Consider the following 15271-nt stretch of genomic DNA (forward strand, 5'->3'; position numbering starts at 1 on the left):
GTGTATTTTCATGGTGTCAGATTGTTATGTTAATCTTGCTGAGACTGGAATTTAAGCAATATATGTTTGTTTTCATTAAATTATTTTGGGTTTTGTAAACAATTTTATAAAACTTGGTCATATTTCTAATGATTCTAACAAATGAAGGTTACCTTGAAAGCATGTTTTTTTTTTACATATAGAGTTATGTGTATTTTTGAAAATGTCAGATTATTGGTGCTAGATTTTGATATGTGCTCTTGGTAATTTTGGTATTTATGAGGATTATTGTGGTGGAAACTAATGATTATGATGAGACCATTTAAGAGGCATTTGTTTAGGAGGAGATGTATCTCATCATCCACTACAGTGTCATCATCTGAGTCTGTAAGTTTTTACTTTAATTCTTATTCTCTGAAGAGACTGGATCTGTGAGTCAAAATTTTGTTCCACACATGGAAATAGAGCTCAATACTGACAAGATTTTTACCCAGAATATGATAGATATTCAGGGAAATAGTCAAAAACTCCTTAATTTTTCTCTGAAATTGCATAAAAACCTCTCAAGATTCATAACCCAGAAAGGGATAGAAATTCTGGGAAATTGTCTAAAAGTTTTTATTGTCTTTTGAAATTGCAATTACAATAAATGAATGTCAAGAATTTTACCCACAAAATGATTGAAATTCAGGAAAGTAGTCAAAGACTTTGTAATTTTTCTCTGAAATTTCATAAAATAAAGCTCTCAAGATAATTTTACCCAGAAAGTGATTGAAATTCAGGTAAATTGTCTAAAAGTTGTTATTGTTTTCTGAAGTAGCATCGAAATAACTGTCACTAATTACGTCAACAAAGTGATAGAAATTCAGGAAAAATGTCTAAAACTTTTGAATTGTTCTCTGAAACTGCATGAAAATAATTTGTAGAAAGTGAAATTTAAACTGTTTCATAATAAAACTTAAAAGTGTTGCATTACAAAAAGTGACAATTTAGGTTGTTTGATTTTTCATTTCTATTGTTTAAACATTTAAAAAATAATTAGTCATGTTTATGAAATATGACTATTAAAATTTACATGGAAAAGTAAATAAATAAGAACAAAATAGTTAAGATGTGAAAGATTATGACTGGGGTAACAATAGTATTAGCAGGATTAACCACAGGTATTTATATCTATTATAATTAGCCTTAGATTGTGGAATTAGGCCATGCCTATGTCATTATTAATTTTAAGTAGATGTTTATAGATGTTTATACCCATTCAATTTCATACCCCTTTCCATGGTTCTGATTGTCTTCATGCAATACTGTAAATGAAATTTTTGTAACAATGCTTATGACATTAAAATTAAATTCATTCTGTTTCCTTACACTTTTTGTTTTGTATGCAGCATTTCCTGGAATCTCATTTATTTTGTTGATAAGGTTGACAATGATATAATCTATAAACAGTGGCTGATCCACACAAAAAAAGGGGGGGGGGGGGTCCGAGGGTTGGATCCACCCCTTTATTTTGGATGATCAATGCATTTGAATGGGGACACATGATGGTTGAACCCCCTCACTCTTTCTCCTGGATTGAGAACACCTTTTAAAAATGACTGGATCAACCCCTGTCTTAGCACAACATTACCACATTGTTTGTCTCTGAAATTTCATGAAAACACCATAATTTTTGACTGAAATAAAGCAAAATAAAAATAAAAGGTAATAAAGCTTAATAATAAAGTTAACATGTAATTTATTATATTTGCCTTTATTTTATTTATTAAAGATTGAATACTATATTTACTATGGCCCACATTTTGTTTATAATTTGACTTTTAATCCCTGATTTTATTGAGCCAGGGTACAACTGAGAAAGTGATACACATATACATGGTTGATTCTATTCTTACTTAACAACTAAATGATGGCTTTATGTCCATTTAATTTACAATTGACGATATTGATAACAATGATTTTAATGGAGAGATTGAACTCTTTGGTACAAACCAATACATTGTTTATTTGTTTTTAATTGAGATTTATGCTCATGTGGGTCATTTTATTTCTAATTTCATGGTATTAGAAATGTCCAATTATAAATTGATATTGACATCTAGGTTCAGATGACCTGATCAGGGCGAAATTAGTTGATTTGTATTTAATTTAAATGTAACACACAATAAAATGTTATATAACTAAATAATAATATATTTAGAAATGGAATTAAAAATATAATAGAAAAATAATACAGAAATTAAAATGAATGAAAATGAACCAAAATGAACTCAACAGTACCAAATTGTACTTGGCATTTATTAAAGAAATTGATTTGATGTTTGATGAATTATTGTCTTTACAGGGCAGACACAGTTCAGAAACAACCTCTGATAGTTTGCTCCCGTCAGGTGTGGGAGCTTTTGGGTTCATAAATTAGTAATTAAAAAAAGAATCTAAATTTTTTCTTGTCATCTGTAAAAAAAATGTTTGAAGTAGTCAGGTGATTTGTTCCTGCCATGCTCCTAAGACTTTGACTGTAAATGTCCTATTGTATGGTCTATCCAGTGCTCGGTGTATGTCATGCTACTGGACTGTTAGTCACCTATGGTATGGTTTATCCAGTAGTCGCTTCTTGGTGTATGTCATGCTACTGGACTGTTTAACTCCTCTATGGTATGGTCTATCCAGTGGTCGCTGCTTGGTGTTTGCCATGCTGCTGCACCATTTCTCCTCTAGCGTATTGTCTATCTAGTCGTTTGTGCTTTATTTCTGCCATTCTGCTGGACTGTTACTCCCCTAGGCTAATGTTTGTTTCCTAGTTGCTGCTTGGTGTTGGTCATGCTGCTGGGCTATTACTCCTCTATGGTATGGTCTGTCCAGTAACCAGTGCTTTATTATTCCTGCCATGATGCTTGTCAGTTTACTCCCTCATGGTATGGTCTTTTCAGTAGTCACACTGCTTTGTTACTGCCATGCAGCTTAACTGTTACACCCCTATGGTATGGTATTGCTTTAATCACTGTTTTAGTTTTAGCTGAGTTCCATGTTGCTGTGCTGTAACTCCCTAAGGTTATTGTCTGCCCAGAAGTCAGTGCTTTGGTAGTTCCATGTTGTTGGACTGTTTCTACCCAGAAAAGTACTTTGAAACAGAAAGTAGATTTTATAACAACACAATAGGACCTAGGGGGTTACGTTCAACATAGTACTCAAGTTCCTTATTTTCACACTGAAATGTTGATACCCTGCTTACTACCTATAAGTGTATACAATTGTAATAATTTAAGATAAACATTTTGATATAATCAGTTATAACCTATTTTTGTGATTAGGTAAGATTTTTGATAATTAATCTGATTATATTTACCACTATAAAGTTATTAACACTATAGGTATTAATAAGATTAGGAGGCCTAGACTTTTGCTGAATGTCAAGATCTTTGAAGTGCTTCACACTTGTGAAAAAGGTTTAAATCATAATATATATATAATATGAGTTGTTGTGTTTTGTGAGTTCCTGGACTTTGAATAAAATTTGATATTTGAAAGATTTTTTGAAAGTGATTGGCACTTTTTTTATATCATTTTCTAAAACAGGATTATCACAAGTTGGAATTTTATATCTTTCTTCATTACAGGTAGGCTTGTTAGCATAGGAAATAGGGAAGCGCCATGCAAAAATAGCCCATTCTCATTTAAAAATTTAAAAATAAAAAGTTTTGTTTTGTTATTTTTGTTCACTGTGAACTTTCACATACTTATGACAAACTTTGCAGAAACTGAATTTCCCACACATAAATTGATTTTAAGGGAACTATTTGTATCATTGAGGTAAGAATATTCATAAATTGAAAATTGCAGAGTTAAAGTCATAAGAAACGAGTGACCGGTGAAAAATAATGTTCTTCCAATTCTTGAACCAATGCATACAAACATCATAAACTTAGTCTTCTGTGCTCGAATTTATCATTTTTTTCGTGTAAATTTCGTATAATTGTCAATTTTTTTTTCAATCGGTCAGTGTTGTTGTGAAAATATGGCAGGTAATTAAAGTTCGTGTCTTGAAACCGAAGTTTAACGATTGTCACCTGTTTGTCAACAATTGACGAAAAATAAACAAAAAAGCATGGAAATTGAGCACGTGTTTAACATGTAAATTCAGATAATAGTTTATTTTAAGGACATCCATGCGTATTGTGGTCACCGGATTTTTACGAGATGGGTCACACTGAGGTCACCTTGCATACGGAAAATATCTCGGGGGAATTGCTTGCTGGAAGGAAGCTATTCAAATAAAGTAAACTTCTTCTAAATATGAATAAATTAAAGAATTTTCTTCAGAAAAAAGTATATGTACATAAGTTTTATAATGAAAACTATCCATTGAGTTATGAAAATCATATGCATTATTTTTTTTTGATTTGAGGTTTCTTATGACTTTAACCATCAACTGCAGACATACGGTAATTATTTTTTTGTCATTTGAATTTAAAGCCAACTTGCCAATACACTGTATCTTCAAAACATGTCCGCCATAAAGTGGTTTGATGTTCACGAATACATGTATGCAATCTATTTTAATTGACTTCTGACTTTTCTAAATCAGTGACTTTTTTTTCGTGGACAATTCTATATCAGGCTACTGAATAAAGGCTTGTTTAGTCTGTGTTTTTTTCCCTCCAAAATTGAACCTGCCAGGCAGGGGTGTGGACTTTTAGAGTACAATAAGTGAGAAATAAAATCTAAAAGGAAAGAAGAGTATTTAAAACTGATAAATTATTTTTTCTACCGCCCACTTATTTTAAAATGTCGCTACTTTAGGGGAGAGTCCACAAAATGACCCATCCTGATACTAAGGTACTGTCTATTGGTTGGATTATCTTTTTATTTATTTACTTTAATATGTTGTCATTTCAAATTATTTGTTGGAAAATCTGTATTATGTTTTATTCTAAAGTAATAGGCAAATCTTCCCCATAATGTTTATAATAAAAATATTGTCCCTTGGAAAAACTAGATACAGAATAATGTATATGAGAATTGCCTCTATTTGATTTACAGGGTTATTGTTTGAATATTGGTGAAAATTGTCCAGAATAGATTTTTTTTATTGCACTAGATATTCTGCAATAAATACTATACACCAATATTCATCTAATAACCCATGTCTTGTATAGCATTAGGCTTGAAAATCTTAAAAGAATATTTATGCCTCTGATGACACTACTTCAATTTGAAGCTTTATTTGCATTAGCGCAATATGATATATTATTGCATGCTAATTTTTGGTTAAGTTTTACTAGAGACGTATGTATGTCTTTGGTTCTGCATAAATTTATTGAGCTATACTTTAATGTAAGTAATGGTTTTATCTACAGGTTTATCTGATATAGACAAAAATTATCATTTATTACATTGGGTGGAGTGGTCAACTGAATTATGATTGACCCAATGACCAGTAGCTGATGGTCATTATTTCAGTGGACCAAAATATCTAGGAATGCCTTCCATCATCCCTATACATTGACCACTATCTGATGGTCATTATTTTAGTGGACAAAAATATCTAGGAATGCCTTCCTTCATCCCTATATACATTGACCAGGGGACAATATAAATATTTCTAAAGTTGGCATAGATAGTGGATACCAAGATGTAAGATTGTGACGTCCATTTTCACTGAACTAGTACATACTTTTAATTAGGGGCCAGCTGAAGACCACCTCCGGTTGCAGGATTTTCTTGCTGCGATGAAGACCCATTGATGGCCTTTTGGCTCTTTTCTACTCTTTGATAGGGGTGTTATCTCTTCAAAATATTCCCCATTTCCATTCTCAATTTTATTTTATACCAAGATGTAATGGTACTTAATAAAGGATACTAGAGGCTTTCTATATTTTTGGGATACGATTGCTTTCAAGCAATCTGTAGACTTATACCGGTGGCTCAGAGCAATTTCCCTCACGTCAATCGTTTTATTCTAAACATTGAGAAACATCTCAGATTCTTATGATTGTCTTGCTTTAAAAGGTAAAAACAAACAAAGGGATTGAACTTAAACAACTTTCCTATAATGTTCTTTTCATAATCTTCATGTTTGATAATTCCCTTGACTTAGATGCGTGTTTTCAACAACACGGAAAATCAGAATTAAGCAGTATTTATATATAGTGTAGTTATAAATTTAGAAACACGTCAGAGGGAATTCCCAGTTTTGATAAAATGCGAGAGTTCTCTGAATACCGATAAATCTATTTCTGTCATATAAGAACTGAAGTGGAGTTTTTCTTATATGTTACCGTTATGAAACTGTTACTTCCATAAAGAAATTGAGAACCATCTAGGTCGTTTAATAAGCATTTGGAATATATCTTGCCACAGGGTTTGATTTGGAAATTATGCGCATGCGTATAGTTTTCTTGACTTTAAGGGGTTTTAGATTGAATGGTTGCTCTGGATTCCCCACTCAATTAGTTAATTTATAACTCATGGGATCTTTTCTATGTATGTCTGCTATTGAGGGTTATTGTTGTTGCATAATTTTAAATCATGCATCATTTAGATTAAAATAAATATATTCCACATCGTAGAACACCCCTTCAGGTGGCACGGTAGTATTTGCATTCCAGAATTTAGGTTGCTCTTTTGTGTACCCTACTTAGGTTAATGTATCTAAACAGTGTGATTGGACAAAATATACAGTATCAACTGAACATACTTTCCCAAACTGAGGGATGAATCAGGTGTAGAAAAATATGAAATAATTTTACATACAGATGAAAATGAATTTTTGAGAATTTTTTTAAATTTTTTATTCACTGCACCATAAAAGACCTAAAAGTACTAGTGGCCTTAGGTTTTCAAAAATAGCAAAAAAAGTAAACGGTCATGATACATATTCAAATTCATTTCTGAATAGTAAAATGAAAGTACTTCAGTTAACTGTGAATGTAGAATGTTTTGCAGTGTTAGATAAAGGCAACAGTAGTATACCGCTGTTCAAAACTCATAAATCCATGGACAAAAAACAAAATCGGGGTAACAAACCAAAACCGAGCGAAACGCATTAAATATAAGAGGAGAACAACGACACAACATCGAAACGCAACACACTCAGAAACCGACCAATTAGAAAGTGTTGAAAATTCTAAAAAGGCTATCATTATTCCTATGGGCCAGGAAATACTACCGTGCCACCTTCAGGCGAAATGGAGTCTTCCATATTGTCGTTTCGAGTTGTCTCCCTTCTGGCAGTAAATTCTGAATATGAACAAGATGTTGAGTATTAGCTCGTTCTGTCAATAAACATCGTATTATATTAAAAACGAATGCAATTTAAACCGATAAATGTGTACGGAAAGGAGCCATGATGACTGACCCAAAGGAAATTAAATATTTAAAGAGTTAAAGAGTAGGAATGGGGTTCCTCCTAGAATTAACGTAGGAAAAAGGGTGATAAGATACGAATTGAAGTCTACATCTACATCTACGAATATCATACGACGATCCATCAGCACATTGATGACTATATGTCGGTGCATCGCTAACAGACATTATAACGTCATCCAATCAATGTATAATGACAACAAATGTAGAATTAAATTTCAAAATGGTATGAGCCATGAATTTATATCAAATTGTGGAGTAAAACAAGGGGATGTACTTAGCCCCACTTTGTTTAATATTTATATAAATGGCCTTGTAAATGACCTTGATCATGCAAACACTCAACCAATTATTATAGGAGATGTTAAATTAACATCATTATTATATGCAGATGACATTATTTTATTATCTGAAACCCAAGAAGGGCTACAAAATGCACTAAATGAGTTAACTAAATTTTGTTCCCTATGGAAACTTGATGTTAACAAACAAAAATCAAAAATTATAATATTCAATTCTAATGGAAAATCTCACTGTAATTATTTTAAGGTAGAAAAAGAACATCTTGAGACTGTTAAATCTATTTGTTACCTTGGAATAACTATAAATTGTTCAGGAAGTTTAAGTCATTCAAAAAAAAATCTTATGGAAAAAGGAAGAAAGGCTTGGTTTAAAATTAAAAAAACAGTCTCTTTAGATAATTCCTGCAGTATGCTTGAAAAATTATTTGATACTTTAGTTGTTCCAATAACTCTTTATGGAAGTGAAGTTTGGGGTGTAAGCCAAGTGTTCAAAGATTCAGATCCATTTGAACATTTACATATTAAATTTATTAAAGAAATTTTAGGTGTACAGTGCAAAACAACAAATGTAGCCTGTTTAACTGAGACAAACAGAATCCCTTTGTACTTTAAAATTCAGCTTTCAGCTATAAAATTTCTAAACCATATTGTAAACTCGCCTAACACTTTAGTCCATAAAATATATAATAATGTAGAGAAAACAAGTAAATGGGTTAACATTGTAAAAGACTGGTTAAATAAATTAGGTTATGGTCATCTCACTTTTGATACTTTTAATTTAAAATATCACATAAATAGTATCCAACAATCTATGACCAGGCTTATCAAATTATAAATTGTTCTATCAATAAATGTGAAAAATTAAATTTCTTTTGTCATACTAAAAGAATTAGAAAAAGGCCCCCATATATTGATATATGTAAATTCAAAACTGACCGATCAGTTTTCAGTAAATTTAAACTAAGTGCACATTCCTTAGCAATTGAAAGAGGGCGTTATACCAACATTGAAAGAAGTAAACGCATTTGCTTATCCTGTAACAGACAAGAAATTGAGGATGAATACCATTTCTTCTCAATCTGTCCATGCTATACATCATTAAGGGATACCTATATACAAAATATTAATAAAAATCTTAATTTCAATTTTATTAAATTGCAGTCCACTATAACACTTAAGCATTTGACTGTACTTTTAAATAGCTGAGTTTACCAGTCATTATAAAAATCACCATAAAGTATATTAATGATTGTCTTTTATTAAGAACATCTGTATAACTTGTATTTCTTTTAATATGCATTGCCAACCTAATTTTTGTTTGTGTTCTTTTTTCAATTGTTCATGAACATTAATAATGTGTTAACTGTTGAAATTTATAGCCTTTTTTCTTCTTTGCTGTGAATACCACTGTCACTCTTATATAATTGTAATCAATTTAACTATTGTAAGTTTATTGTCTGAATTTTGTATGCCATAACCATTTAATGTAAATGTGTTTGTGCGAATAAAATATTGTCTATTGTCTATTGTCTTAATAAAATATAATAACCAATGAGTGAAATAAAATACCTTCTCTGACATCTCTCACTCTGAGTCAGTCAGTGACTGCTGTGGAAAGTAAACTTGGTATTGATAGTACAAAAATAAAACACAATAGACCTAATTACATTGTTCATACACCTTTTATCCGGGTTTGGCTATTTTGTAACTATTTTACATGTCTGTTTGTCATTTGAATTAGTTTTGAAAATAATATTATCCAGCTACATGCATACATGTGTCAATGAAACAATGGCGATCATATCCCTCAGAGCAATCTGCTCTTTGATTTATTTTTGAGAACAATACTTCCTTTAGTTGAATAACCATTCAAACTGAATTTAATTTTTACTTCTGGTTAAAATTATCTGCTAATCATATTTTTTCCTATCTTATATATCTACGACTGTAGATAAAGCTTTTTATTTGATATTTATCAGCCGACTTTTTAATTATATTGATTCAGCTGTTTTAAAAACACCAAATAACTTTCATTGGACATAATTTATATGTCCAAAATTTATGTTGACCTTACCATAATTAAAACAAAACCATTGTTTCATAAAAATAAAGCATTGTTTTACTTAATATAGATATAAGAAGATATAGTATGAGTGGCAATTAGACAACTCTCCTTCCCTTTCCAAGTTTGTTAAAGTAAACTGTTATAGGTCAAAGTACGGTTTTCAACACAGAGCCGAGGCTCACGCCGAATATTAAGCTATAAAGGGACCCAAAATTGACATTTCTAACAGGAAAACCAACAGTCTCAGATCTAAATTTAAAAAAAGAGAAACACTTATGCACAACATCAACAAACAACAACCACTGAACATCAAATTCCTGACTAAGTACAGATGCAACAAATGCAGTGTGGTTTAAAAGTTTTAATAGGTACCAACCTTCACCCTTAACAGAAACAATAGTGTAACATCACAACACTGAAAGACACACTATGAAATATCAATTAAAATGGCTTATCAATTAAAAGTCATATTAACACAAACAAGTGAACATTATTTTGGCCTAGATAATAATTCAGTCTAAATCTGACAGTAATTTCAATTGTTTTAATTTTGTCCTCTAGAAATTGGAAAATGTGGGGTGACGGTGGGTTATATGGAGATATAGCATTGTATAGGGAACCCTTGACAAAATGCTGTAAAATAATGACATTTTTTAATAACTTGAATAAGGCAGGACATCATGAGAATTATCATGTTTTATCTGGAATGACCTTTGAATCATTATAATGATGTTCTGGACAGGGCAGTAGAAGTGGTCAAAGCGTTCATTTATACAATGTATTATACACAGGAAAAAATGTGATGACTTAAAAGCCTTGTAGAGACTGTTATTGACTTAGGAAAGGACCGACTAACAGTGAGTGTACAAACAGTGGATGTTTGTGTCTGGTTTATCAGTGGACAATCATAACATTATTGTAATAGATGATAGCAAGGACATTCATCTGTATCATTAGGGTACAGGGTGTAGGAGTGCAATTGAAAATTGGTTCATGGATGAAAACTTAAGACTGGTTCATGTAGATAACAGTAAACCATGAAGTAGATCGTGATGATAGTTGATTTGATGTTTTTCAATTTGTATTATTATGACCTTCAACATTGAGAAAAACCCTTTCTGTATAGTCATTTATCCATTTCTATTTTAATATAGGCGTAATCTTGTAAACTTATTCAAATAAACAAAAGTTAGTAGATATCATTTATTCTAATGAATAACTATACAATATCATGTCATGATTCTATCCTTTGTTTGAGCACTCTCCCTGACCGTGTTTTATTCTCTTTACAGTTGAGTGGTGAGGATGGAATTGGGATAGCAGATTTATTGACTCAGGCCACCATGGACCAGAGAATCAACAGCTATCGTCTGATTATGGCCTCTACGAGAGCCATACTGGACTCGGACGGTAGCTCTGGATCACCATGTGTGGATCCTGATTTAGAGGATGTGTTTGAAGAACTTGGTTTACAGAACGATCAAGAAGAAGAAGGTAATGTGCAGGAGTGGGAAAATTTTTAAGTTATGTTTTTAATTCAAGAGCAATGAGTTGCAAACATAGAAAATACTCATAACTTTAAAATATTTCTGTTTAACTTACAATCAATACCCACTGTCAGTTTATTTTTTATTTCCTTCCCTTGAAGTAGCACTGATCAAACAGTATTGGTCAATTTGTCCATTAGTCCACCAGTCCTTAAGTCTGTCAATCTGTCAGTTATTTTCATTTCCTTATGCTAATTCCAATACTTTTTATCTGATTGAACCAAACATGATGGTCATAAATTATTGGAGGAATATCCCTATTGATCTTCAGGGGTCGGTACAACCAAGGTCAAGTCACAATTTTAAAAATAGGCTGACAAGTACATGTATGCAAATGATGTCTTTTCAGATACTTAATCAAATACTACATCATACTTTGACAAAATAAAATATGGTCACGTATAATAGTAAGAGGAAGATTGCCTTTGATTTTGAAGTCACCACACCTTGGGTCAAGGTCAAAGTTACTAAAAAAAAGCCTTTTGAAACACAATATTACAGTACTACTTGAAATCATAACCAAAAGAATCAAATCGAAAGTAAAAAGAAAAAAACAATGCCATCAGGTCATTATAAAATTTTTGCCCAGGAATATGTTTTGGCAAATAAGCTTTGGTTGACTATGGTAACTTTTTACATTTTTTTTTATAGATGTATATAGAAGTGCTTAACTTAAAATTGCTTTATTTTTGTAATAACATAAATTTTAAGTTATCTTAATAATTACTGAACTGTAATTTTAACAGTTCTATGTAAAATATACTGTTTTAATTGAATGCCATGAGCTGGATTATTGAATAAGGTAAAAAGAAGTTATTTAATAGTAAATACCATAGATAGAAATCTTTGATGTTATCGTGAATGAATCTTAATTTACAGTTTTTTACTTTTCAGAAAAAACTTTTCAACAAAGGATTATTTTAACTGACTGCATAACAACTGAATAGTAAATAAGATATGGGTGTGCATAATTTGACTATTATAGTATCATTTTTACGATAAAATATTCTATTTTATTGTGGACGTGATATTCCCAGTAGGCTGATGTTTATCGTATAAACTATAGACAAGTATTAAGATGTAAAGTGTCACCTTTTATGGGTATAAGGGCATTTATTGACACCCACATTTTTTTTTTTATCAACTGACTTACTTTTCATTGAAAACATGAGGTTGTCATTATTTGCAGTCTGAACTAGTTCTCATAAATTGCTGGACTTTGTTCCCCAAAAAATCAAAACAAAACCTAAAACTTATATCATTGTTCTTAACTTTTTCGCTGCACTCCGATATTATTATGATATATATGATTGAAAATTATGATTGTTAAAAGACAATTTAAAAAAATATTTGCAAAGATTAGTTGTCCCCCTTCTTGTGACTGTCATACAGTAATGCTGTTTTCTTTCAATGAATGATGTTATGAGCTGTAAGAAGACGATCAGTGACTAGAAAATGTATTTGTTACATATTTGATATTTTTCAGATTTGTTTTAGATTAAAAGATAGATTGTGTTGTCTTTACAAAATTAAGCATGAGTAAATAAATAGGTTATTTCATAATTGAAAACAGAAGATATTAATTTTGTCACTGGGAACATCACACATCTATATTAAACTGCTTCAAGTTTGCCTTAAATTGAAAATTTATAAAGAAAACACAAAAACTTGAAAATGACAATTTTATTGAAAAATGACTGATGCTTCTAGTAACCCTTACTCCATAATGAGCCTTTTGACACCTGTGTAGTACCTCAGTTGAAATGCTATGACTATGAAATGTCTGCAACAGCATTAATAAAATTTGTATTCAATATGAAAAGGATATTCATAAAAATATCTGTATAAAATTTATTTGATGAAATATTTGTATTTAGCAATGCATTGATTCTTTAAACCTGATGATTTTTTTTTTATTGAAAAAATCCTATGCGAATCAACTATTTAAAAAAAAAATGCCATGGAGGAAAGGGATAATGGTCTGTAGCAAATATTTCAGGAATATTCAGAACGATACAAGTAACATACAACTTATCAACCAATGAAATTTAAGAAGACCTATGCTTTATGAAGCCTTGATTCAAATCCCTTAATCCCCAGTGATTATAGTTGCACTTTCTGGTAAAATATAATCTAAAACAAATTGAAAAATTGGGGTAACCACTTTTTATGTATACAATAATGTTGAATAATTATGGAAATTGTTTTAGTTGAATTTACAGTAATGTTCATCCAATTTTTTCTTCATTTTCTTTAGAAGACGATCCACGTTATGATGTGGTGAATGATTTACAGAAAACTGAGCGGGAATACTGTCGTCTGCTGAGGAGTATACTGAATACATATGGTGAACCACTCAGGTATCTTTATATAAATTAGGAAATATTGATGGGGTTTGGTATTAGCAGGGCACTACTTCCTATGATTGTTGTCCATAAGGGTATTACCATTGCCCTCGACATGATTGTCTTCTGTCTCTCAGTTGACAAGTTGTAGGTCTTCAGAATTCACATGTGACACAGGGAAGAATGAGTTATCTCCCATAGTACAAGTTTATAGCATACTGCTACATCAATGAAAATCCCAATCGCTTTTAAGTGAAATTTTATCACAATTTTTTAATATTCTACTTTGATGCCAGAACATATACAATTGACTGATTAAAAATGTTCAATGTTGAAAACTATAGGATAATTTTTTGATACTTTATTGGATTTCTGTCTCATAGACACTTCTTCTATTATTATTTGTAACAGATTATTTCTTTATTTTATAAGTGTATTCTGCTATCTTTAAAACATATATGTTTTACTGAATAAGAGATCAGTTTTGGGTTTGTTTATGTAAAATTCGTAAGTTAACACTTAGATGAGGTTTGAATGGTTTGTTTTAGGAGAGACTTATTTACAAACATTAAATATATTTGTAACTAGTTATAAACAATTTAGAGTTATCTCCCATGGAATATAGAATTCTTTTATTTTTCTCCTCTTAAATGCTATAAATGTAGAAAGTTTTTTCTAGAATTTATAAAAAAACAAAATAAGAACATAAGAACTGGGATTTTACTCATTATAGACTTGTGTGATTTGTTATAAATTTACACAATTATTGTTTGTTCATAACATTACATTACCAATCGAGGTAAATACCTTTATTTAGCTGATAAGATGTGTAATTCATCATAATATGCTTATATTTCATTATTCATATATTTGTTGTCATTCTCCACCAATGATTCCATTATTCAAACTGTTTGTTATTGTAAAACACATATGTCATTAGTCACTGATGCTATCATATTTGTATGTAAATTCTATAAGCTGCATTGCTTTTGATTAAATATAAAAAGAAGATGTGGTATGATTGCCAATGAGACAACTCTCCACAAGAGACCAAATAATACATGTATTGATATTTACAACTTTTGGTCAACATACAGCCTTCAACAATGAACAAATCTCATACTTCATAGTCAGCTATAAGAGGCCACAAAATGACAAATGTAAAACAGTTCAAACAAGAAATTAACTGCCTATTATTATATGAGAAAGTTGAATTAAATTGATAGTATTCAGGAACGACATGAATGAGATCAGAATGTCTTTTGAGCCTGTATGTTTTATATTTATTTAAATTTTTATTATTTTTCCAGTCTACAACTTTTATAAATTCAAAGTATGTATGATTTGATTTTCTTTAGTCTATATTGTTTACATACGTATTTGTAGGAAATTTTCCTCCTTAACAGCAGAAGATCACAAAGTTTTATTTGTTGGTATAGAACCTATCCTCTCCATCAGTGCCATGTTAACTTCTAAAGTAAGTACACAACACACATCCTTTATACATAAACAATCAAACTGTTTAGGGATAAGGTCAGAAATTTTGCCTTGCAACAGTTGGCCTATAGTGACCTATCTCAGAGTTGTCATTTTGAAACTGATCACTGAGTGTGTACTTACATAGCAATATGTGGTGCAGGATCTGCTTACCCTTCCAGAGCACCT

General features: G+C 30.9%; 1 protein-coding gene across 4 annotated transcripts in view; it reads left to right on the plus strand.

The window, feature by feature from the left end:
• Positions 1 to 15271, plus strand: part of LOC139490884 (rho GTPase-activating protein 20-like) — a 190355-nt gene that overhangs the window by 60442 nt on the left and 114642 nt on the right. For 3 of the 4 annotated variants that reach the window (XM_071278006.1, XM_071278010.1, XM_071278009.1), the window contains 3 exons: positions 11007 to 11208; positions 13519 to 13621; positions 14993 to 15083. In XM_071278006.1, the coding sequence (XP_071134107.1) occupies positions 11007 to 11208; positions 13519 to 13621; positions 14993 to 15083 (396 nt within the window). The remainder of the gene's footprint in view (positions 1 to 11006; positions 11209 to 13518; positions 13622 to 14992; positions 15084 to 15271) is intronic. The other variant, XM_071278007.1, reaches the window with a different exon arrangement.

Source organism: Mytilus edulis, chromosome 10, assembly GCF_963676685.1.
Source record: "Mytilus edulis chromosome 10, xbMytEdul2.2, whole genome shotgun sequence".
Taxonomy (NCBI): domain Eukaryota; kingdom Metazoa; phylum Mollusca; class Bivalvia; order Mytilida; family Mytilidae; genus Mytilus; species Mytilus edulis.